Source organism: Phycodurus eques, chromosome 9, assembly GCF_024500275.1.
Source record: "Phycodurus eques isolate BA_2022a chromosome 9, UOR_Pequ_1.1, whole genome shotgun sequence".
Taxonomy (NCBI): Eukaryota; Metazoa; Chordata; class Actinopteri; order Syngnathiformes; family Syngnathidae; genus Phycodurus; species Phycodurus eques.
Genome location: NC_084533.1, coordinates 987,762 through 1,014,242, shown reverse-complemented (window position 1 = coordinate 1,014,242; position 26,481 = coordinate 987,762). Strand labels below are relative to the sequence as shown.

The following is a 26,481-nucleotide window of genomic DNA, read 5'->3' as shown; positions in this document are numbered from 1 at the left end:
CCCCTGCGTGTAAGTAAATAAAACGGTGGCAAAATCGGAGACTTTATTTTGAATCCAGTCAGATCCAAGGTTATTATACTGAACGGAAATTAAGTCTTTACCCTCAAGTAGTAATAATGATAATAATACATTTATTTATAAAGTGCTTTTGAAGGCTTTGCAAATAAAACAAAATAGTAGGATAAATAGAATTGGGAGAAATTTTTTTTTTTTTTTAAAAATGGCAGATTTACACATTGAAAGCAGTTCGGAAGAGGCGGGTTTTTAGTCCTACACATCATTTTAACACATATAATATTTAGGCATTTAATAAATATATATTAAATTCCTAAATATTATTCATTCATTCCTCGTACCGCTTCTCCTCACTGGGGTCGCGGGCGTACCGGAGCCTAACCCGGCTGACTCCGGCCGAGAGGCGGGGGGGGGTACACCCTGAACTGGTCACATAGAAACACATTCACACCTACGGGCAATTTTTGAGTCTTCAATTAACATACCATGCATGTTTTGGGGATGTGGGAGGAAACCCACGCAGGCACGGGGAGAACACGCAAACTTTATATTGAACAAATATAGATCAACTATTACTTCTATTAGTTTGAGACATCTTCACCTTCACATTTGTGCGCGTAAACACTTGTTCCCAGTTCTGTTCGACAACCTTCACGCGCTTTATTGTTATACTGTTATGTTGTGACTACTCGCTCTGTGTGCGGAATACTTGTTGCAGCTGGACATAGATAACCGTTTTGTTTTCTTTCTCCGTTTGATATAACAAAGGGGATTTTAGTTTGGGCTTCAGTAAGGGGTAGCAACTCGGAAGATTTGTACCTTTTCCTCTTTTTGCAAAGACTTAAAGAATAAAAACCCATAAAGACAAGCTTGCTTCCTCACTTCTTCTGCCAGAAAATGATTTGCCAAAACACCATACATAAATTATCCAATTCAATCTATTGGCAACGTTTGTTTGTTTGCAAGATAGAGTGCTGAGTTTGAATTTTGATGTTGGAGATGTGATTAATCTGTACTTTGAGTCAGGCTGCAACTGCGTCTCCACTCTGTCTGGGTGCAGTAGCGCCCGGCAGCCTTCACAGGCCACTCCAGATTCTAACCACACAGGGGTAACTAACTCCAACACGGGGCAGCGCCAATGACTGCCTGTCGGGGACGTGACAGTCACAGTAACGGGGTGGTGGGTATCCACAATGCTCATGGTGGGGCCCCTCTGGATGGCAGCTTGGAGTTGGGGCTCCCCTCTTGTGCTTCGTGGCTGCCCTCCAGAGTGCCCCCCGTTATCGTACCCCTGTTGGGCGCCCCTATCCAGCCTAATGTACACCCAGCATGGCTCACCAGCTCACCCTCTGGCTGGGACTGGGCTAACTACAGTGGAAAACCCTACGAGTTGGGAGGAGGGCGTCTCACTCTCCTGTGGGTGGGGGGCAGCGGTGGCGGGGTGCGCGGGGCAGCGGGCGGGGACAGTGGGTCCCTGCATTGTTCCTACGGGTGGCTGATTGGGATTGTTTGGTGGGGCCGGTGGAACGCCCTGGGTCCCTTGTGTGGGTGGTGTCCTGTTTGCTGGGCCTTTATCCCCTTTTCAGCTGGGTTGGGTGGTGTCTTCGGCTCCTGCTGTGCTGGCACAGCAATTACAGGACATGTCTCGCATGCCTGTATCTCGGAGAATAAAATCACAACTCATGTTTATTTTGCACGATATTTATTAATTGCAGAATTCAGTGTGACAAAAAAACAGGTGCATCCTGAAGTCCAAGGTGACCACCTGCAATGGGAAAACAAACTACGTTTTATTTTCTCATCCATTAATTACACACAAGTATGTGAACACTGGAATTACATGAATTTTTGAATACCCTAAATTGGTCAAAAAATGTCAATTCCAATGAAGTTGGGAAGTTGTGTTAAACATAAATAAAAACAGAATACAATGATTTGCAAATCATGTTCGACCTATATTTAATTGAATACACGACAAAGACAAGATATTTCATGTTCAAACTGATAAACTTAATTGTTTTTAGCAAATAATCATTCACTTGGAATTTTATTGCTGCAACATGTTGCAAAAAAGACTGAGAAAGTTGAGGAATGCTCATCAAACAGCTGATTGGAACATCCCACAGCTGAACAGGCTCATTGGGAACCGGTGGGGGCCATGATTGGGTAGAAAATTGCTCAGTCATTCACAAGCAAAGATGGGGCGAGGTTCACCTCTTTGTGAACAAGTGTGTGAGAAAATAGTCAAACAGTTTAAGGACAATGTTCCTCAACGTACAATTGCAAGGAATTTAGGGATTTCATCATTTACGGTCCAGAATATCATCAAAAGGTTCAGAGAATCTGGAGAAATCACTACATGTAAGCGGCAAGGCCGAAAACCAACATTGAATGCCCGTGACCTTCGATCCCTCAGACGGGACTGCATCAAAAACCGACATCAATGTGTAAAGGATATCACCACGTGGGCTCAGGAACACTTCAGAAAACCAATGTCAATAATACAGTTCGGCGCTACATCCGCAATTGCAACTTGAAACTCTACTATCCAAAGCAAAAGCCATTTATCAACAACACCCAGAAACGTCGCCGGCTTCTCTGGGCCCTAGCTCATCTAAGATGGACGGATGCAAAATGGAAAACTGTTCTGTGGTCCGACGAGTCCACATTTCAAATTGTTTTTGGAAATTGTGGACGTCGTGTCCTCCAGGTCAAAGAGGACAAGAACTATCCGGACTGTTATGGATGCAAAGTTCAAAAGCCAGCATCTATGAAGGTATGGCGCTGTGTTTAGTGTCGATGGCATGGGTCATTCCCAGATCTGTGACGGCACCATTAACGGTAGGAAAGGTAAATGCAGGTTTTGGAGAAACATATGCTGCCATCCAAGCAACGTCTTTTTCATGGACGCCCCTGCTTATTTCAGCAAGACAATGCCAAACCACATTCTGCACCTGTTACAACAGTGTGGCTTCGTATTAAAAGAGTGCGGGTACTAGACTGGCTTGCCTGCAGTCCAGACCTGTCTCCCACTGAAAATGTGTGGCGCATTAGGAAGCGTAAAATACGACAACGGAGACCCCGGACTGTTAAACAGCTGAAGCTGTACATCAAGCAAGAATGGGAAAGAATTCCACCTACAAAGCTTCAGCAATTAAGTGTCCTCAGTTCCCAAACATTTATTGATAATAAAGTTTATCAGTTTGAACATTAAATATCTTGTCTTTGTAGTGTATTCAATTAAATATAGGTTGAACATGATTTTCAAATCATTGTATTCTGTTTTTATTTATGTTTAACACAACGCCCCAACTTCATTGGAATTGGGGTTGTAAAATATAAACAGACAAGCATAGTCTACTATTAATAACAATTGTTTGGTTTTTATTGGACACACCTATTGCAGTATATACACAGTATATATTCACAGTGGATGGTGGACTCCTAGTATGTGAACTCCTAGGTTAATAACATCTCCAACAGCTACACTAATCAGTCAGTGAGCCTCGAGTCCCATCAATGTGATGAGAATGGAGGTGTTGATGGTGTTAAAACTGCCCTCTCCTTCCAGTTTTGAGTTTTCTAACATTGCCCAATGTGAAACATGCCTCGCACAAAACAAACTCTCAAAATACCAAAATTAAGAATTGTTGACTTGCATGTAACTGGAAAGAGTCAGTCTTACCATGGAGTCATTAACATCAAGTCTTTTAGAAACACTTGTGTGACCGTCATAAATGGAGAAAGTTCGGCACTGTTATTTCTCTCTCTCGGAGTGGCTATCCTGTAAAGATGACTGTTAAGAACTCTGCGCAACATTTTGCTGAAGAATTTAAGACCGTGTCTGCCAACACTTCCTTGGAATCGGGGTTGTAAATAATTTTTTGCTTTGCTTTTAATCTGAAACCCAAATGTCTTCAGAAGACAACAAAGACAAAGGAATTGACCTTGCCGTTCCAATACTTTTGGAGGGGACTGTACATACTGTACATATACATACATACACAAACACACGTAGTCTGAATAATTAGGTATACTTTACACCGATTTTATCGGGGTGATCGTATCGGCCGATATTTAGCATTTTATGCTGATCGGCTTTAAGTCATTATTCGCAAGCTCCGCAAAAGACATTTAGTCCGCGTCGCCGCGTGCACAGTATATTTGAATCCAAAAGCTAGTTTATTTTTAGCCTTGTCACATGTCTTTTGACGTGGTATTGGAAATATCTGACGGCCAGTAAAGTTATTTAAAAAAACATGTCGGCGGTGTGGAACAGAAAACACGTCTGAGACAGATCAAACTACGAGGCAAATTTGCTCTTTCACGATTGCGCTGTCAGACTACTGCAATAAAATTGTGTATTCCGATACCACCGCATCCCGTTTTTTCCCCCAATCATTGGGCTTTATCTTGTCAACTCAAATGCGACCGGATACGCTCGTTACCGTGGCGACGACGACAACAAGAGTGGAGCGCGCTCACTTTGTATTGTAAGGACAAAATGGGGCAAAACGCGTGTTGGTGGTCACCGGTGCTCAGGACAGGAGAGGATGTTCGTTTTAGCCTCGCTTGAGGCATTTTCCCGTACTTTTAATACAATACGGCTCACAAGCAGGCGATAAAACGTTATGTAGCCCAGCAAGCTACTGCGAGCACTGACGGTTGTACGTAAACATGCCGTCGTTCTGTCGAATCATGCTCTTAAGTTTCGGTGTGGGTGAAGTCAATAACTTAAAAATAAAGTAGTTTAACTTCAGTAAGTTAGCACCCATTATTTCTGTCATGTTGTAATGTTGGTTTGACCTGACTGATTAGAATACACGATCTGACGAGAGCAGTGATTTCCAACCTTTCTGGAGCCAAGGAACATCTTTTACAATTGAAAAACTGTATTTACTTTGAGCCATCTAATAGAAGACCAGTCATTTGTGTCTGTCACTATGCCTCACTGGCATAAATAGAGGAACAAAGACATACATTATTTATTGTAAATATCATTTTTTGAGCAATTAAGTACACAAGTATAGACAGTAAATGAACAGGTCATTTAAATAGACACATTCCTCCATCTCGTGATCGGTTATTGGTTCTTTTTTAAACTCGCTGATCGGCCCCAAAAATCCTGATCGTGTAAGGCCTAGTATACAGTGTTCGCAGTTCGGTATCCACGGATACACCTATTCTCAGATTTTTTAAAAATATATACGGAGCTTATTGGCAGCATTTTCCCGCTTATTCAGACTTTTTTCTGGAGAAAAAATAATAATTATGGCAATGATGATGACTGTCAATTATTCGCATATTTTTGCTTTTTGAGGTCTCTATCCCCCGCAAATAGCGGGGTCCACTGTATAACACATACACATGAATTTGAGCTACATACTGTACATCACATTTAGCATCTACTGTCTAACAAACTAAATAAAAATAAATACATAATTACCATAGTGCTGGGTTATTCTATGTCATTCCTTCGTTTGTTCTCAAGAACATCTGTGCTGTGCTGCTTGAAGAGCTGCATGAGGTGGATAGACAAGTGTATGAATTAGACCAGTGATTCTCGACCAGGGTGTCGTGGCACACTAAGCATGCCATGAGAAATCACACCAGGGGTACAGCAAGAAATTATCCTATCACTTCATAACTTTAATAACATAAGGTGGCTTGATTTTTCGGTGGAAGAGAAGACGGTAAAACACAAGAAGACGGTAAAATTTGGATACAAATCCTGCAACATTATCTGAATTCTACAAAACTATTCAGATTGGAGAGGTGTTGAGCGATGCCTAATAGATCACCTTTGGAAATATAGATTTAGTGAGAAAAATGGTGACGTTAAATATTTCAGCCGCTGTGTGTGTGTGTGTGTGTACAGTGGGGCAAAAAGGTACTAAAGTCAGCCACCAATTGTGCAAGTTCTCCCACTTAAAAAGATGAGAGGCCTGTAATTTCCATCATAGGTATACCTCACCTATGAGAGAAAAAAAATGCAGAAAATCACTCTCTCTTTTCGAAAGAATTTATGGTGGAAAATAAGTATTTGGTCACCTCCAAACCAGCAAGATTTCTGGCTCTCACAGACCCTGTAACTTCTTATTTAAGAGGCTCCTCTGTCCTTCACTCGTTACCTGTATTAATGGGACCCGTTTGAACTCGTTATCAGTATAAAAGACACACTCCAAAAGTCACACTCCAAACTCCACAATGGCCAAGACCAAAGAGCTGTCAAAGGACACCAAAAACAAAATGTGCCGACCTGCACCAGGCTGGGAAGACTGAATCTGCAAGGGGGAAGCAGCTTGGTGTGAAGAAATCAACTGTGGGAGCAATTAGTGGAAAATGGACGACATACAAGTCCACTGATAATCACGATCTGGGGCTCCACGCAAGATCTCGCCCCGTGGGGTCAAAATGATCACAAGGGGAGACCGAGTGAATGACCTGCAGAGAGCTGGGACCAAAGTAACAAAGGCTACCATCAGTAACACACTACGCCGCCAGGGACTCAAATCCCGCAGTGCCAGGCGTGTCCCCCTACTTAAACCAGTACATGTCCAGGCCCATCTGAAGTTTGCTAGAGAGCATTTTGATGATCCAGAACAGGATTGGGAGAATATCATATGGTCAGATAGAACTTTTTGCTAAAAACTGAACTTGTTGTGTTTGGAGGAGAACGAATGCTCAGTTGCATCCAAATCACGCTTTGGGGCTGTTTTTCTACAAAAGGGACCAGGACGACTGATCCGTGTGAAGGAAAGAATGAATGGGGCCATGTATCGTGAGATTTTGAGTAAAATCATCAGCAAGGGCATTGAAGATGAAACGTGGCTGGGTCTATCAGCATGACAATCATCCCAAACGTACGCATTCCATTGCACTGTACGATGTTTTGATTGTATTTTTATTTTTCATTCATTCATTTTCCGTTCCGCTTATGCTCACTAGGGTCGCGGGCGTGCTGGAGCCTATCCCAGCTATCTCCGGGGAGAGGCGGGGCACACCCTGAACGGGTCGCCAGCCCATCGCAGGGCACACATAAACAAACAACCATTCGCACTCACATTCATACCTACAGGCAATTTAGAGTCTTCAAATAACCTACCCTGCGTGTTTTTGGGTTGCGGGAGGAAACCCACGCAGGGACGGGTAGAACAGGCAAACTCCAACAAGCGGGCCGGGATTTGAACCCCGGTCCTCAGAACTGTGAGGCAGATGTGCTAACCAGTCAGTCACCGTGCCACCTCTTTTTATTTTTCTCTGTTTTTAATCTTGATAAGCAGTTATTTTTAATTAGTTGTAAAAGGCTGTTAATCATGTAAAGCACATTGAGTTACCTTGTGTATGAAATGGGATACATACATTTGCTTTGCTTGAAACCAATAAAGGTATGTACATCAATCACAGGAATCAAAAAGATTCACAAAGCTCTAACAAGACAAATTGCAATTGCAGGTTAATTATTCGTTGAATTTTCATGGAAACAGGCAACATCATCATTTACAATGCTCAGTAAATCATCATTTACCAGACTCCACAGGAAAATAGTTGAACCAAAGGCGAGACCCACTCGTAACCAGTTGGGCAAATTAGTGTCACGCTTGGCGCTCGTAAACACGGACCTGGACCCAACTGCAAACATATGAGTACAGGTTCAACCATTAATACATTAAGGACATTTCCACAGTGACACGGATAATTTCAAAATTGCAAAGTGTTCGATGGCACTTTGCCTTTTATCCACGCACAAACGTTTGTGTTCTTCGATAAATTAGCCATCGCAAAAGTGAGAATATAATGCTGTCACTGTGACATGAAGGAACAGAAACAATCGGTATGTTGTAAAACAATGGACCATATGTATAGCAAAACTAAGAATTTCTGGTGGAAAGGTCAAATGGCATAACAGTTTCCATTGTCAATAAGTTATGAGCTAGTGGGACGCCTACCGACTGAAAAATACCCTCTGTTGGTAAATGTGTGAAAACCGACAGTATGTGCAATAGAACGTTGCTAGGGCTGCACAATATATCATTTGAGCATTGTCATCGGAATGTACGTGCGCGCAATCGTCAGATCGCAGCGTCCTGCGCAATGTTGGTGTGTTGCTATGCGGTCCATCAACTGTAATATGAATAAGTGACCGACAGAGGGACCTGGTTGGACATGCTCAGAAGATGAGCACCGACTGATGTTCAAGTCAATAACCCATGAAACAACACACAAAGAGCAGCCCAGAGTATTATCCAGCCAACCATTTTCCATTTTCCCCCAGCTAACTGCGGGCAGGAGGCAGGGTACAGCCTGAACGGCTTGCCAGCCAATCGCAGGGCACATATAAACAACCATTCGCACCCACATTCACACCTACGGGCAATCAACCTACCACACATGTTTTTGGGATGTGGGAGGAAACCGGAGTACCTGGAGAAAACCCACGCAGGCACGGGGAGAACCTGCAAACTCCACACAGGCGAGGCCGGGATTTGAACCCCTGTCCTCAGAACTGTGAGGCAGATGTGCTAACCAGTCGCCCACCGTGCCGCCCTATTATATACTTAATTTTTGATATAACTATTGAGGACATAGGGAAAAACACTACACGCCTGCATTTACTGTCTCTCACTTTAGAACGAATGCATGTCGTAATAGATTACATTTGGAGGGTGGGGGGGGGGGGGGGGGGGGGGGCTTTATTGAAGGCACAAACTTCAGTCGTACACAACAACATGCTTTGCTTAAACTAAAGCACTCAAATATAAAAATACGAATGTATATGTTAAAACGTACACGAACAAATTGGAAAAACAAGTCAAATTCTGACAGTAAGACTGTTTTCCATTAAAACGGTATTATGCACTAAAAACGATACATTATGGGATACATTTGTGGGTAGCTTACCGTATTCATTATATACAGTAATATACCATAAATAGCAACCTGGGATGATATGAAAATCAACAACGGAGACATTGCGTAAATACCGTATTCGGGCTGCACAATTAATCACATTTTAATAATGAGCTTGATTTTGGCTGCCACAATTAAATGACCCTGAAACTCTACGATTTTTTTTATTTAAAATGTGGGCACTGCTGCATATGAAAAATACTTGATTTGTAGCAGTGCCCGCAACAAAGTCAGCCGGCCACCAGGGGGCCGGCACCGCGCTCCGTGGCTAACTTCAAAATAAAAGCCTAAATTGCATTGATGTCCAATGTAGTAATATATGATGCTTTTATTTTGAAGTTGGCCCTCTCAGCACGTTGGCGGAGAGGCGGCGTGTCACGGTCAGACACTATTAACAATCGCTGTCTGCGATTCTCTGGCGACCAGTTCAGGGTGTAACGCGCCTCTCGCCCAAAAATAGCTGGGATAGGCTCCAGCACACCCGCGACCCTAGTGAGCATAAGCGGTACAGAACATGGATGGATGGATGTAGCAGGTGCCTTGACTTCAACTTTTCAGCTGGCCTGACCACAGTAAAAAATCGATCGCGATTGTCAACTCAAACGCGACCGGATACACTTGTTACCACGGCAACAACAATCCATTGCGTCGTGTGTATTATAAGACCTAAATGGGGGGGGGGGGGGGGGGACGTGAGTTGGTGGCCACCGGTGCTCAGGAGAGGACTTTCATTTAATTAAGACTTGCTTGAGGTATGTTCACGTACTTTTACGATACGATTACGGCTTGCGAGCAGGCAACAAAACGTTATGGAGCCTAGCGAGCTCGTGCTAGCACTAACGGTCGTAAGTGAACATGCAAGCGTTCCGTCGAATCATGCTTGAAGGTTTTGGTGCGTGTGAAGTCATTTAATTACAATAAAGTAATAACATTGCAGTAAGTTAGCACTCATTATTTCTGTCATGTTGTAATGTTGGTTTGACCTGACTGATTAGGATACACAATCTGACATTGATGTGACGCTATTTAAAGATGAGCCAACTTATTATTATTTTTTTTTATATATTTGAACATGATTTTTTGCAAATTTTCACGGCATTTCTTTGACCACTAAAGAAACTGACCAGGCTCATTCATGAGTGTCATATATTGCCTCACTAGTCACTGTCAACCAACAAACATGTTTGCTTGACTTAAAGACATCTTGGAATGGCTCCAAACGTCCAATTAAGCCTGATAATGCTCAATAAGCATCTTTAAATGTGTGAATGCGTCAATTTGACATTTTAAAAAGCTTGTAATTGACGCAGACCGACGTTTACTACAAGAATGCTAAGCTAAGGTCAAACCTAAAAATGAGCACCAAATCCAGTACGACATAAAGTTCCCCGCATATAACTTGCTTACCTCTGTGGACAGGATAGGATCGAACAAATAGACTGCTCACAGTCATTTTGTGTTCAGAAAAGCTTTCTTTCCGAACAGAGCTGCAAACCACAACACTCTTCTGGCTCCTCGTCTTGTTTGGATTGAATTGAATGGTGGTTGCAAGCACCGTGCGGATGCATTACCGCCACCTGTCGAGTGGAGGGGAAATTTCACTTCTTGTTGTGTTTTGACTTTAACAGTGAAGCCGCTGTAATTGAGAATTCGTGTTTCATCAATGTAGCAGCCTTCTAGATAAGAAAGATTAATCGAGGGTTTTCGTCCCTTTTCCTCAATATTACACGTATAAAAAGAGAGGCGGTGCCCCTTTTCGAGACGAAAGTAGTTTGATGATAACGTTAAACGTAAAATTGATCCAAAACCAATACACGCTGCGCCTTGTGAAAAGACCTCGCATCAGAAGATCACAAAGCATCATTGTCAAAATTGCAGTTTGTATCACAAAGGGTGAAGTTTTTGGGACGCATCCTCACTCCTCATGGAAAAACCCTTCCTCTAGCCCAAGTGCAGACGAAAGAAAAAGGTATTATCCTTTTTTTTTTTTTTGGTAATGTGCTCTGAGTGTCGACATTTCATCCCGAATGATTCTGATTATGACTCTGCTTTGCGCTCTCTCACCCTGGACAGTTCACTCACTTCCTCATCACAGGTCAAATGCACATCTGAGGCTACCACTGCCTTTGAACACCTGAAGTGTGCTTTGTGTGTACCCCCCCCCCCCCCCCCCCCCCCCCCCCCCCCCACTCTTGGGTATTCCAGATTCATCAAAGCCCTTTGTCCAGTTTGCGGCCGAACGCCACGATAACATGACTTCCATGTACTTCGGCGTCATGGCGTCCGTCTCCGCCCAGTGGGATACTTCTCTCGTCAACTTGATCCAATAACGTGGGGTCTGCCTTTGCATGTTTCTCACAGTATAACTTCTATCTTGCAGGAGCAATGCTCTTCACACTTGTCTGCTTCACACTGGCTCCGATACAACACGGTGTCGTTGGGACGTTTGAGCGTTGCAAAACCCGTAACCCTGCCACTCTCATGCCCCTTCCTGATGAGGGGGAGCCACGTTTTTGCGTTTCTGGTCTGCAAATGTACGGCATACGCCAACATGTCTGACCCTGTCTCTCAAGGGAATGCAAGAGCAGATGCCGTAGCCAAGGCTGCATCGCGCCTACCTCCTCTTCCCTCTCCGCTACTCACTCACCCCCCGTCCTTTACTCACTGTCTACTCCCGCTGAGCACCCTTTGGGGCGATCATTGATGAGGGCGTGTGGATGGGCCCTGATGGTAAGTCTCGTCTCCCTGGGTGTCTGTTGTTTTGTTATGCTAAAATGACACACGGGTTAGACCATGTTTCCAAAGGGGGGATGGTTTCTGCAGTGCAAAATCAATGGTTTACGAAGGGGTTTTCCACTTCCAACTTCTGCAAATCCTGCTCCACGTCCACTCACCCAGCGGGCAGCACACCCACCACCTACACGACCATTCCAACATGTAATGAGGGATTTGATAGAATTAACACCCTGTGAGGGCAGGAAATACTGTCTAATTATGGTAGACATGTTGTCAAAATGTATTTCCATCAAAACATGCATCTGCATCTACAGTGGCAAAAGCACTATTGACTGAAATTACTCCCAGATACCACTCTCCGCCCCTGCATTGACTTCCGTGAACTCAACGACATCACCGTGAAAAATAATCCCCGCTGCCCCTCATTGTCCCTTCATTCGAATCCCTCTGTGATGCCCAGATATTCACCAAGTTGGACCTACGCAACACATACCATCTCATCCTCATTAGAGAGGGGGACGAATGGAAAACTGCTTTAATACCCCCCTTGGACACTTTGAATATCTTGTCATTCCCTTTGGTTTACCCAACGCCCCCGCAGTCATTCAAACCTTCATTACTGACGTCCTCCGTGATATGCTCCACCCCCCTGTTTGTTTTTGTCCGTTTAGATGATATCCTCATCTTCTCCCACTCTCCCGAGGAAAATCAACAACATGTCCGCCAGGTCCTCCAACGCCTACTTGAGAACCGCCTCTTTGTGAAACCGGAAAAGTGTGAATTCAATCTCTCCTCCCAACACATCCTGGGATACATCATTGCCAGAGAACAGTTACAACCAGACCCGGTAAAAATCCAAGCAGTCGTCATCTGGCCCATTCCCTCCACCCGCAAAGAGCTGCAACGTTTCATAGGCTTTGCAAACTTCTACCGTCGATTCATCCGTGATGACAGCAAAGTGGCCGACCTTCTCACCAGTCTCACCTCCACCAGTTCTCCATTCCATTGGACCCCTGTTGCATCCCAAGCATTTGAATGCCTTCAGGAGCTATTCACTAGTTCCCCAATCCTGAGACAGCCCGACCCCTCCCTCCAGTTTGTTGTGGATGTTGACGCCTCTGACACTGGAGATGGGGCCGACCTATCCCAGCAGGACCCCGAATCCCCAAAATGACATCCCTGTGCCTTCTTTTCCCGTCACCTTTCCCCATCCGAACAAAATTTCGATGTGGGAAATTGTGAGCTGCTGGCCATCGTCTGGGTCCTGGAAGAATGGAGGCATTGGCTGGAGGGGACCGTTTCTCCTTTTATTATATGGAGCGACCACAAGAATCTCGCCTATCTCCGTTCCGCCAAGCGTTTGAACCCCCGGCAAGCTCGTTGGGGCCCATTTCTCAGTCGTTTCAACTTCAGTCTCTCCTTCCGCCCTGGTTCCCATAACGGCAAGCCTGACGCTTGAATGGCGCTTATGTCAACCAGAAGCAAAGAAATACTTCAAGACACATGCGTTTGGGAGAAATTAGGTTGATCGGAAAGCCTTCGTGTCATAATATACGCTTAAAGACCACCCTTAGACTTGATTGGTTGAATGGGTTTGAATAGCCGGGCTCCGCCTCTTATCTCCAGTTGGTGTCACTTCCTTCTGCTGGCCACAAGGCTATAAATTAATGGCATCCTTGCGAGTTCCTCTGGTGTCGCAATGTCTGGAGTTGAGCCACCAAGGAAATTACAATGGCACACGCTTTTATGGCCCACCTCCTATCCTAGTTTAACCAGAGGACGTATTGTCCTGAAAACAGCGGGGGCCTGCTGGATCAGCAAACGGTCCCAAGAAAGCAATTCACCCTCTTTGATGTACATAGTTCAAAGAGATTATAAGTTTAAAACTGTCACTCGCTCACACGCACCATACTGAAATGTGAAAATGTCTAAATAAGATACGATTAAAAATACGCTACAGTAGCATAATCCAAGTGCCATCATATTCAAGTAATGTAATGTAATGTACCTTCAATAACCTTTGCATTACTCCAATACCAAATATGCTCATAAAGACAAACTATATGAAATCTAAAAACAAGTTCATATATTTATGTACATTTGTCTGGCCCTATTAATATTTAATCTGCACATTTTTGGAGAAAGCAGGACCACCCAGAATGCTGCAGATAGATGTCTAGCTATCTATCTAACCCCTAACCCTAACCCAGACAGACAGACAGACAGATACCTGCGTATTGCTCGAGTTTTGTGGTTTCCTATTGTCTGAACGGGTCTGGGGGGTGCGTGAGAGGCAAAAGACAGAATAATGGCTACCGCGCGAGTTCATGTTGTTTTAAAAGCGTGATTACGAGCAACATTAATCATTTTGTTTGCATTCTATCAACAAACTCTTTGTTGATAGCTCATCGCTTTAGCTGATTCACTCCACGTCACACACACATGCGCACAGACACACACAACTTCTCCCACCATCGTAATTTTGATACGTTGACAACAGGAAGCAATTGATTTATTTCTTTTTTTGTTCCCAGGGACAAGTTAGCAGCTGTTTAGCTGCACGCTTACACAACACTGCAAACACATTTTTTTTTTGGTGTGCCACATTCCATTACAGATACACACCAACCCAGGTCTTCTCACGAACATATAGTTGCCTCACGGAGTATGTGCACATGTACATACAGTATATTATGTTTAGTCACGCATAAACAACGCTCGCACAATATAGCAACACACACGCCGAGGCGAAGCTCGGATTGGGCCACGACTGCATGGCGTCACGATATGAAGCAGACACGCCACTATAAAAGAGTTCGGGCGCGGACTTTGGGGGTGTTTTTCACCCCGGAGCTGTTCGAGGTGGGCGCGGAAGACTTGCTGCAACGCGTTCCATTGCTCGTTTCTGGCATCACTAATTCCCATCACATAAATTCCAATCGCTGACTAATTACAAGCGACGATCCCCCCAAGCTGAGAACAATAGCACACTAGCCAACGACTTGAATACCTTCTATTGCAGATTTGAAAAGGACAGTTTCACTCCACACACCCACCCGGCCGCACCCGCGACCACAACCACACCTCTGACTTCTGCGTTAACCATCCATGAACAGGATGTGAGACGCATCTTCAAACAACAGAAGATTAACAAAGCAACAGGACCGGACCATGTGTCCCCATCCTGCCTCAAAGTCTGCGCGGACCAGCTCGCTCCAGTCTTCACTCAGATCTTTAACAGATCTTTGGAAATGTGCGAAGTTCCATCCTGCTTCAAACGCTCCACCATCATTCCAGTCCCCAAGAAACCTGCAATCTCTAGTCTGAATGACTACAGGCCTGTCGCTTTGACATCTGTGGTCATGAAGTCCTTTGAACGTCTCGTGCTGGACCACCTCAAGAGTGTCACAGGTCCCCTGCTGGACCCCCTGCAGTTTGCCTACCAAGCGAACAGGTCTGCGGATGATGCAGTCAACATGGGACTGCACTTCATCCTAGAACACCTCGACAGTGCAGGGACCTACGCGAGGATCCTGTTCGTGGACTTCAGCTCAGCGTTCAACACCATCATCCCTGAACTCCTTTCAACCAAGCTTCTCCAGCTCAGCGTCTCACCTGCCATCTGCCAGTGGATTTACAGCTTTCTGAGGGGCAGGACACAGCAGGTCAGGCTGGGGGAGGCCACCTCATCCACACGCAGCATCAGCACTGGGGCGCCCCAGGGTTGTGTCCTCTCTCCGCTGCTCTTCTCTCTCTACACGAACGACTGCACCTCAGCGAACCCGACTGTCAAGCTCCTGAAGTTTGCAGATGACACCACTGTCATCGGCCTCATCAAGGACGGTGACGAGTCTGCATATCGACAGGAAGCGGAGCGGCTGGAGCTGTGGTGCGGGCGACACAACCTGGAGCTGAACACGCTCAAGACGGTAGAGATGATCGTGGACTTCAGGAGGCATCCTTCGCCACAGCTGCCCCTCACGTTGTCCAGCTGCCTTGTGTCAACCGTCGAGACCTTCAAGTTCCTGGGAATTACAATCTCTCAGGACCTGAAGTGGGCGAACAACATCAACTCCGTCCTCAAAAAGGCCCAGCAGAGGATGTACTTCCTGCGGCTTCTGAGAAAGCACGGCCTGCCACCGGAGCTGATGAGACAGTTCTACACAGCGGTCATCGAATCGGTCCTGTGTTCTTCCATCACAGTCTGGTTTGGTGCTGCTACAAAAAAGGACAAACTCCGACTGCAACGGACAATCAAAACTGCTGAAAGGATTGTCGGTACCCCCCTACCCCCCATTGAGGACTTGCACGCTGCCAGAACTAAGACAAGGGCGTGCAAAATCCTCTCGGACCGTCTGCACCCCGGTCACCGGCTCTTCCAGCTCCTTCCCTCAGGTAGGCGCTACCGATCAACGCAAACTAGAACTAGTTGACATTCCAACAGCTTCTTCCCTCTTGCGATCAACTTCTTAAACACCTAACCTATAATTCCATTACAACAAGCTGGCAATTTTTTGACTTGAGTTCGTTGTCACATTTCTGTGGGGCCAATTATGTATTACTTGTGCACTCACTGTAGTTGTCTCGCCATGCTGCACTATTTGCATATACTGGCCACTCATGCCAGAGTAGCATCTGCTCCATTTGCACACTGATTGAGGAGTATCTGTAACATTTGCACAACCATCATTGTCCCAGATGATCGCACTACTCGTCACTTTAAACCGCATACACTCCTTGAAGTCTCAGCGCCCTTTGCACAATGGTCATTGCACCGGACTATTGCAATATTAGTCGTTTGAACTGCTCTAAGTGCTAGAGGACTCTGCATCTTTTTGCACAATTGTTTTTTGTCAATGTCTTTATGTCCCCAAAGTGTTCTGTAAATTGACTGTTTGCTGTACTAGAGCGGCTCCAACTACCGGAGACAAATTCCTTGTGTGTTTTGGACATACTTGGCAAATAAAGATGATTCTGATTCTGATTCTGATTCTGAAAACAACACAAACACATACCACAATCCACTCTTTCAATTCATTTATTAAATCCAGGGGTTACTACTTGTGCTGTCGGTGCACAAGCAATAGCATCCACGTTGGTTGATAGAGCGATTGATGTACGAATATTGGGTAAGAATGTACTCCAGTAGTTTTTGTGTTCTGCCCTTTATGCACACTTTTGTGTTCCCAATGCACAACGTTCCCATGGGATAATTAGTATTCTTATACAGGTAGAGTAGAAATGGGCAGTACAAAGCTAAGAGGCAGCTTTAATTCATTAAATTACGTGTTTACGAAGTTGAAGTTTTATTCTGTGACTAATTACCCTCTTTACTTGTAAGTCCACTTTATTGCCAAGATACAGCTTGGTTTGGGGTTAGTATAAAGGCAAAAATAAAAGAGGCAGGCATGACAACAGAACGGAATGAGATGAACACACAAGGAATACATTTACATTTGGATTGAGCCGAATAGGTAAAGAGCAGGCATCACAGGCCACCAAGGGAAATAATAGCAAGTTGGCATGAATAACAATACACTACCAGAAAAAGGAGTGGAAAGAGAAAGAGAGAGATCTGGAGGGAAGAACCACCCCCACCCTCACTGGAATTTATATGCACTTTTGGAACTGCATGCTCTCAAAGGCAGAGTGGCTGCGGCCTGAACTGGTTCCAGTGATTATTCCTGAAATACAGTCTGTTCCTCATACGGAGTGTGTATCTTTGGAGCTGAAAAGATGAATCGAAAGTCATCCACCGAAGACAGCGGAGCAGATGCAAATGAGCATCCAATGCTTTCCAATGAACCCATGGGTGAGAAAGAAAAAAAAGTGGAACTGGGGAAGAAAGTCACACTTCTATCTGGGATTTCGGTCATTGTTGGGACCATAATTGGAGCTGGGATCTTCATCTCTCCAAAAGGAATCCTTAAACACTCAGGCAGTGTTGGAATGTCTCTGATAGTGTGGATCGCTTGCGGTGTGCTTTCACTGTTCGGTGAGTTTGTTAAGGTCCTTAATCTTTTCCTTATTTCATGCTATCAACAATCCTTGCGATGAGTGTAACGGTTACCAAATGTGCTCCTCCACAAGTAGACATTGAAAACAAAAAAAGCTTCAGATCAAAACTACTGACAAGAAATTAGCATCTTAAGCCTGATCATTTTTCCTTTTTGTGTGTGTGCGCGTGTGTGTCCCACTCAAGCAAATCAAATGCTTCGTTTTTCATGCTTAAGCCGCTATATGTGGAACATCACATGACCAAACCCGGAAAGCAGGATAGCTGATGTTCTGTGTATGCTATGCTACGAGCATGACTGGTTTGATGCCATGATTATGTGAAGGAGAACTTGCTAAAATGTTGTTTTCATTATGGCTGGTGTCTTCGGACAAAAGTTAAATATACAGTAGGTACAGTATATCATTTAGTTATACAAATATGGTATATGTATACACGAAGAAAGTCTAAACATAGAATGTTTTCATCATCGGTGGCTCTGTTGTGACATTGTGTTAAAAAACGACATTGTAGACGTTTAAAGTTTCCACCCGAGCGATGCGAAAGTGATTTTACCCGTTTTGCCGAATGCGTAAGTAGGTTGCGCATGTACAGATACATTTGTTCTTCTCATTTCGGCAGAAAATCTGGATCAAAGTTGCAATTTTCTCATCACATGTACTATACTCATCATAACAAACTCAAATTCACTTGATCATCGCATGTTTTCGTCGTTATGAATAGCGAGTGAGGAAAAATACCCAGTGTCCAAGTACTAGTACAGGGAGCGGTGGTCGTCCCATTGTCCATGACAGTGACGCACTTATTTTTGAGACAAAATGCACCCATATTACTGTACGGTACAAAATTATTGTTTTGTATTTTTTTTAATGGACGAAAACACCCAGTTCAGTACAAAGTTATTATCAATAAAATATTTAAAAAATGCTTGAAAATGTTTGGAAGTTTCAATTTTTATCCAAATTTACCATGCCTGTTCTTGGTCATTGTGACATTGTTCATGTACTATACTCATCACAGACAGGTCGCTTTCATGAGCCGCGAGGATTTAGTGTGTTTCCTTGTTCCAAATGTGTTGCCAAAGGTGAACGGCTTGACAAAAAAAAAAACCAACTCCTGTTTTGTATACCTCAGAGCCATTCCGCTCGCTCTCTGTGGAGCGCTCTATGTACAATAGACAATAGATAGAACCATCGTCACATGGCCACCACGTCAGTGCCCCACATTCAACATGGCCGCCACGTAGACACGGCAGGAACGTCATTTAGAATTGGATCTCGTTCTACTGTATATCTGTGACCCCGAAATACGTCAGTCCCATTCTCTGGCTGCATTGCGCCACAGCGCCAGTAAACAACAGCAGCCAAATCTGGAACTAACAGACTTAGTCAACAGCATTTTAAGTGACAAATAGAAACTATTTTCGGAAACATTGTTCAGTCCCGACGGGCCGTTTTATCCCCTATCTGTTGTATCGAGGTCCGTTTTATTGAGGTTCCGCCGTGTTTGTGAGTGTCAATGATTGTTTGACTTCATCTGCCCTGCCATTGGCTGGCGACCAGTCCAGGTGTTTCCCACCTCTCTCACGAGCTGGGATAGGCTCCAGGGCCCTCGTTTATCCAAGAGTGCGTCGAATAGGTTCGATATTCGTTTGTACGACTGAAATTTAGAATGTGTGTATGTACAAAAAAAACAATCTGTTTAACAAACGTGCGTGCACCTGTTGCACACACACCACCTCACAGAAGTAAGTAATGTAGTGTAGAAAATGAATATCTCTACAAGACAGACAGGAACTTGTCTGAGAATTGGGACCCGGATTCAATCTGTGTGGAGTTTGCATGTTCTCCCGGTGCCTGCGTGGGTTTTCTCCGGGCACTCCGGTTTCCTCCCACATCCCCCAAAAAAACATGCATTAATTGGAGACTCTAAATTGCCCGTAGGCATTACTGTGAGTGCGAATCGTTGTTTGTTTCCAAGTGCCCTGCGATTGGCTGGCAACCAGTTCAGGGTGTACCCCGCCTCCTGCCCGATGACAGCTGGGATGGGCTCCAGCACGCCCGCGACCCTAGTGAGGAGAAGCGGCTCAGAAAATGGATGGATGGATATATATATATATATATATATATATATATATATATATATATATATTAAAACAAACTGTTTGGAACAATGAATGCAGGTGTAACCAACAAAGGGAGAATTTCACCGCTGCTGTTAATTCTATCGATCAGTGAAAAGAAAGAAATAAAAATCAATGGTTTAACATCAAACTCACTAGCAACAAAAGTGTCGCTGCCCACAGACAAGAATGAGGAGGACAGTGGCGGAGGACAAGCAATTATGCAATTATGGGTACCCATAATCAATTATGCAATTAAGCAATTATGGGTACCCATATTGCAAGCATTATTTGGGAGACGTCATTCTATACGCAGCCAGCCATCCTCAGGCACGGCTCCCATGGAGGGGCGCGTGCATGCACGCAGCTATTCAGTACAATGAATGAATGAATGAATCATACATTTCTTCAAGCGACGTACATGGCAGTGCATTTCTGCATTGATTGAATTAAATCCTTTCCTGTTCACGTGGTTGAATTTGTTGTGTGATTGTGCTTCAATTGAAATATGGATGCAATCTATGGCTCCAATTATATGTCTGGGAGACCTTTGTTTAATTTTGGCTTGTTGGTGATGGCTGTATGGCACTGGATGTAAATTGCAGCGAGGGAAATAATTGCACAACGGCATGATCCGGCTTAGTGTTGATTGCAAAATGCCACATATGTCTCCAATCTCCTGCTAAAATGTTCTGGTGCTGGATGTGCACTTGGATGGCTTTGGTGGTCATTGCACCGAAGTATTGTGGTATTTGTCATTTGAACTGCTCTAAGTGCTAGAGGACTCTGCATCTTTTGCACAATTGTCCAAAAATAAAAATAAAATAAATGTACCGGCATTACCAGATAACTAGCAACCCTTTATTGCTCAGTGACTGTTTTTTTGTCAATGTCTTTATGTCTCCAAAGTGTTCTCTGTCAATTGACCGTCTGTTGTCGTACTAGATCGGCTCCAACTACCGGAGACAAATTCCTTGTGTGTTTTTTGGACATACTCGGCAAATAAAGGTGATTCTGATTCTGATTCTGGTGTTCTATGTGTAGTTTCACTGCTCTACCACAAGGTTTTGTGTGTATGCATGGTCAGAGCGGTGTGTAAAGGTGTCCATGTCCCCATGAGTCCATGTTGATAAATCCCACACTTTGCATTGAAATATTTGAAGGCATGGTTTACGCACACTTCCGGGTGTAAGCATGCTTGATAAATGAGGCCCCAGGTCTCATAAATCCTGTTACCAAATTTCCCTTTTATACAGATTACACCATTTAATATTGTTCGGCTCCAGCATTCACCAGTGTCATAGAACATCTGCAATCTGCCTTTATTGATATTCAGGAAAATCTTCATCAGTTGCGCCTTGTCCGCAAGTCTGACAAGACTAAAATTATGTGTTTTCCAAAGTCAAGGATCACAGTTTGTCAGACTGCTATACTGAACAACAAAGTAATTCACAAACACATTTCTGTCTAAAAATACCAGGGACTTTATTTGGAGGAAAATTTATCTTTCAAACAGCATATTGAGTACCTTACAAAGAAACTGGGATTATTTTATAAAATATAAAAAAGGTTGTTTTTTTCTTTAGTGCGAGGAAAAGACTTCATCTTATACATGCATGCAAATCTCTCCTAACCCTGAAAATGGTGGATTCAGTCTATCATGCAGCATTAAGTGAGCATTTACTGATTCAGGTTTTCTTACTGTCGGTTGGCCTTCTCTGCAAAATCGTGTGAGATGGCATCCAAAAATCACGGGGGATGGGATCCAAATGGGATTGTGTGGACATCAAAATCCTCCCACCCCCGTTGACAAATGATTTTTTTTTTTTTTTTTTGGGGGGGGGCTTGGGATGGGATGAGAATCAGCACCTCGAAATCTGAGGCCAAGATCCTCAGTCAGAAAAGGGTGGATTGTCATCTTCAGGTCAGGAATGAGTGCAGGAGTTGAAGTATCTTGGGGTCTTGTTCATGAGTGAGGGAAGAATGGAGCGTGAGAAGACAGTTGGATCGGTGCAGCGTCTGCAGTGATGGGGACTCTATATTGGTCTGTCGTGATAAAGAAGGACCTGAGCCGAAAGACAAAGCTCTCGATTTACTGGTTGATCTACGTTCCACCCCTTACCTGCGGTCAAGAGCTGTGGGTCCTGACTGAAAGAACAAGATCATGGAAACAAACGGCCGAAATGAGTTTCCCCCGCAGAGACATGGTAAGAACCTCGGTCATCCAGGAGGGTCTCAGAGTCGAGCCGCTGCTCCTCCACATAGAGAGGCGCCAGATGAGGTGGCTAATTAGGATGCCACCTGGACACCTCCCTGGTAAGCTGTTCTGGGCACATTCCACTGGAAGGAGGCCCCATCGATGACCCAGGACACGCTGGAGAGACTATATCTATAGACTATATCTGGTCTGGGTCAGAAGACCCAGACCAGAAGATCTGGATGAAGGGACTGGAGAGAAGGAAGTCTGGGCTTTCCTGCTTAAGGTGCTGCCACCACGACTCGACACGGGATAAGCGGAAGAAAATGGATGGATGGTTGGCTCTTCTTAATGTACTGTAGATGTCATGTTTATGTGCTTGTCTGGTTTCTCCCTAAATACTTATAGGTCATTAAATCATGGGAGTGTCATGGAAAAAGTCATGTTTCAACTCTCAGCAGCTTCTGACATTCTCAAGAGTTTCTTATTCTTTTGCTCATACATTGTCCATTGTCATATATTATTCTCTTGAGCTGTGAAGGAGTTGTTAACTTTTTAACTATTTACATGAACTGTGGGCTAATTAGAGACAATCTAACATATGGGGGTGAAAGCGAAAACTCATAACAGGATTCATGGCTTGGGATAACATCTTTCAATAATTATCTTCTGCTTCAAAGCAATATTTTTCAGACACACACATCTGTGGCTTATTTTATTATTGTTTTCTTTATTTCAGTTTTTGTTCTTTGTTGGACAGCTTAAAATCGTTCTCTTGACTTTTTTGTGTATGTACCATCGTAGGAGTTGCTAGACCCCCCCCCCCCCCCCCAAAAAAAATTAATCCCAGCATCCCGAAAGTTTGAGATTTAAACTGTAGAGGATGTCATTTTTAAACTACTTGGAAAATTGCCATACAATACTTCGTTGTAACATAATATTCTAACAACAGAAATACAGCACCCCTCATCATAATTGCACAATTAATAGAATTTTAATCGTGATCGCGATTATGGAGACCACGATTAAATCAGCCTGATCGTCAGCGATTTTTTACATTTAAAATGTGGGCACTGCCGCATATGAAAAGTGCTTCATTTGTAGCACTGCCCACAACTTAGACAGCCAGCCCCCAGGGGGCGAACATATGGTTAAGGCTTCATTTAGGGCTGGTACTGCGCCCTGTGGCCAACTTCAAAATAAAAGCTTAAAATTGATGTCCAATGTAGTCATATATGAAGCTTTTTCTTTGAAGTTGGCTCTCTCCTCTCAGCATATTGGCAGAGAGGTACTATGTCACAGTAACACTATTATGGTTGGCCGAAGCGCTGTGCCCCTGCGAAAGCTTCCTCCGGGGCGCCCAAGAGGAAGAAGAAGATGATGACCATCAGCGAAAAAGTGAAACCTTTAGATTTGATCAAAGAGGGCAGACGTTATGCATCTGTGGTACGCCATTATGGCGTGAATGAATCTACAGTGCAGTGCATCAAGAAAGAGGTAGCAAACATCCGCAAAACTGCTTCAATAAGGAAGCAAAACGTGTGGTAACTCCGCGTAATAAGAGACGGGGTTATGGGAAATTTTGAAGCAAAAGAAAAAACAAAGACAACAACTACCCATCAGCATGTTTTTCTCCAAGGTAAAACCCCAGCTACACCATCAGCGCCTCCAGCAGAAGTCTCCGAGTGAACCGAAAGCCTCTACGAGTCAAGAGAGAGCCTCTCCTCCGCCACCGACGCAAGCCTCTTCGCCTCTCTCAGAAGGCAATGTTGATGAACGTTAATTACTGTATAAAGGTTTAGAATTAAAGATTTAAGTAAATACGTGTACTGTTGTAATCTTTGTCTCAAATATGTAAAGTATAAATACTGTTTACATATTTTAAACATTCTGGTACCGACATACACATCCACCAAAATTCCGAGTGGGGTTTTTATTCATCTGAATCCCAAATTAATTCTATTCAACTACTGAGGTGCTACTGTTTTGTCGTGTTTCACAATGGAAAACTGACCATCCCGAGCTGTGGTGAGGAGACCAAAGTACATGTGGCAAGCAAAATAGTATAGGTGCAGTGCAGTGGCATTTCTGACAAATCCAACTCACGCTCAAGGTGTCCTTGATGAGGCACAAAACAACTGTTGTATTCCTGCGTATGGCGATCTGCAGAGAGACACTTTCAAAATAAAAGCACCACTTTCAAAAGTGAGTGACTGCAGACAGTCTGGATGAGCTGTATCATGCCCAGGTCTGGTCTACTCTGTAAAAGATGAAAGTGAGGCATTAAACCTTTTTTTTTTAAAAGATGAATAAGTGGGAGTCTCATTAGTGTTTGTGCATGGCTATGATCACAAATGCACTGTGCGAAAAAGTTGTGTTGCTAATCTGTCATCCTTGTCTTTCCTAGGAGCCTTGTCCTATGCTGAACTGGGAACTTGTATCAAGAAGTCTGGTGGGCATTACACATACTTACTGGAGGCTTTTGGTCCACATGTGGCTTTTATTAAACTGTGGACCGATCTCACTGCTATCAGGTAATGTGCCATTAGGTTTACTATCCTTGTACTTCGGGGGGCTGTGGCTCAGTTGGTAGGGCGGGTCGTCCAGTGACTGAAGGGTCGCCGGTTCAAATCCAACTGTCAGCATGTCGAAGTGTCCGTGGGCAAGACAGCGAACCATAATTGCTTTCAGTGGGCCTGCCAGCGCCTTGCACGGGCAGGACTGCTGCCCATTGGTGTACGAATGTGTGTGTGAATGGGTGAACGTGAGGCTTTGTAAAGCGCTTTGGGCACTGTGATGGTGTCGATAAAGCGCTATATAAGTGCGGTCCATTTGCCATTTCACCATTTACTTAAATTGGATTGCGACAGCCTGAGACATTGAATCCTATGTGCCGCAGTCGGGCTGCACGATTATGGCCAAAATGTAACGATCATGATTATTTTGATCAGTATTTTGATCATGATTATTCATCACGATTATTCCTCATGTTTGGGAAAACATCTGTGTTTTTATGACAAAACGTTTCAACAAGTATGTAAAACAATTTGCATTGCAAAATGAAACTTCAAATAAGAATAAATGATAGATAAAAAAAAAAAATCAAGATTTTCAACTTTACAAAGGTCTAACTGAATAAATATGTTACAACAGAGTGCCATCACAAAGTGCAACTCACTGGAAGGAAATAGTTTATACCTCAAAGGCAAGAACATTAGACTGCAAGCACCGACGTGTCTCATTTGAAAATAGCCGTCAGTATAGTGAATTTGTCAAGGATGGGTACGGTTCCATTGTTCTGTTTGATCGTAGGTTAGACGTAGTTGCAAACTGCAAATAACTTGACAGTTGTGATTTCCGTCTTTATTTACTTCTGGCGTTTTTCACTGCGGTCAGGTCAGCCTCCAATGGAAAAGAGCTGTTAAGCTCTGATTATCATAAAAATTGTGCAGAAAATGAAAGGAGCATTCAACTTTCAGGGTTTGCTCTTGAGTATATAAGCTTTGATTTAGGATGCGGAGGCGTTCTCAGTTTGACCTGGGAGGGTGAGCCAATAACTGGGTGGTCAATAACTGTCACCCTTACGGGTCAAAGGTCGAGATCTTATAATGCGGCGCGGCGCGCCTTATGTGTGCGCCGAGTTTCAAAATCTGTAAATGTTGTTGCGTGACTTTGATGAGCGCTATGCTTGACTGACTGGGAGCATTTCCTGCAGACACGCTTATACAGAGGAAAGGTGCACGAGACTGAGAACAGCATTAGACAGAATTGAACAGAATACATTATAAGCATTCTAAAATCATTATAATACAATGGAATTTGTTGTAAAGACCTTGCCTGAGGGTTCACAACAGTTTTAGTTACTGCAGTCACCAGAACATGTGCATAGTGTTGTGCACCTTAATGCAGCCTTTTTACATTTACAGTGCCCAACGTAGCCCCTTTTGCAATCATAGTGCCCAGGTTCACAACAAGCTTGCGATGGATGCCTCGGAGAGAGTTGTCTAAAGTGTCTGCCATCCGGCATCGGTGTCAGTCCATCGCAAAGTCTGAGGGACTGGCCAAATGTGAAACCAAGGCAAGGTTCCAGATGTTATCGCCTGGTACATTGCTCTTTTGTTGTTGTGTTGTCTCAAAAGCATCTTGTGTAGGGGGGGGGGGGGGGGGGGGGATGTTTTCCAGTGATCTTAACTGTTGCGTGAAAATGTTTACTTGCTTTATTGACATCTGAGCATGCACTTGTTCTGTCATATATGAGCAGAACAAAACATTCTACCTGAAACAAGGAACAATCACTCAACTCGTGGTATCAGCAACATTTTGTGGAAAGCCTCTGTAACCTTTGGCTATACATACCATTTATCCCAGGCAGTCTTTTTACCACAACCACAAAATGAAGAGGTTGTATCACAGCGAGTAACCACATTGTGAATGGCTATATAACAGAAACCTCTACCAGCTCCAAACGCAATTCACATTTCCTCC

At 43.9% G+C, this 26,481-nt stretch overlaps 2 protein-coding genes across 3 annotated transcripts in view; one reads left to right on the top strand and one right to left on the bottom strand.

Moving 5' to 3' along the window:
- Positions 1 to 1,700: 1,700 nt before the first annotated feature.
- On the bottom strand, positions 1,701 to 10,443 carry ndufc1 (NADH:ubiquinone oxidoreductase subunit C1). The gene is made up of 4 exons (XM_061685790.1): positions 10,333 to 10,443; positions 7,544 to 7,647; positions 5,462 to 5,533; positions 1,701 to 1,780 (listed from the first exon to the last, which is right to left on the bottom strand). The coding sequence occupies exons 1-3, from the start codon at positions 10,376 to 10,378 to the stop codon at positions 5,474 to 5,476; spliced, it is 210 nt and encodes a 69-aa protein (XP_061541774.1). The 5' UTR covers positions 10,379 to 10,443; the 3' UTR covers positions 1,701 to 1,780; positions 5,462 to 5,473.
- A 6,861-nt stretch (positions 10,444 to 17,304) lies between these two features.
- The window catches only part of slc7a11 (solute carrier family 7 member 11), a 56,562-nt gene continuing 47,385 nt past the window's right edge, over positions 17,305 to 26,481 (top strand). For both annotated transcript variants that reach the window (XM_061685652.1, XM_061685651.1), the window contains exons 1-2: positions 17,305 to 17,656; positions 24,404 to 24,530. In XM_061685652.1, coding sequence (XP_061541636.1) covers positions 17,398 to 17,656; positions 24,404 to 24,530 — 386 coding nt within the window. In that variant the 5' untranslated portion in view covers positions 17,305 to 17,397. The remainder of the gene's footprint in view (positions 17,657 to 24,403; positions 24,531 to 26,481) is intronic.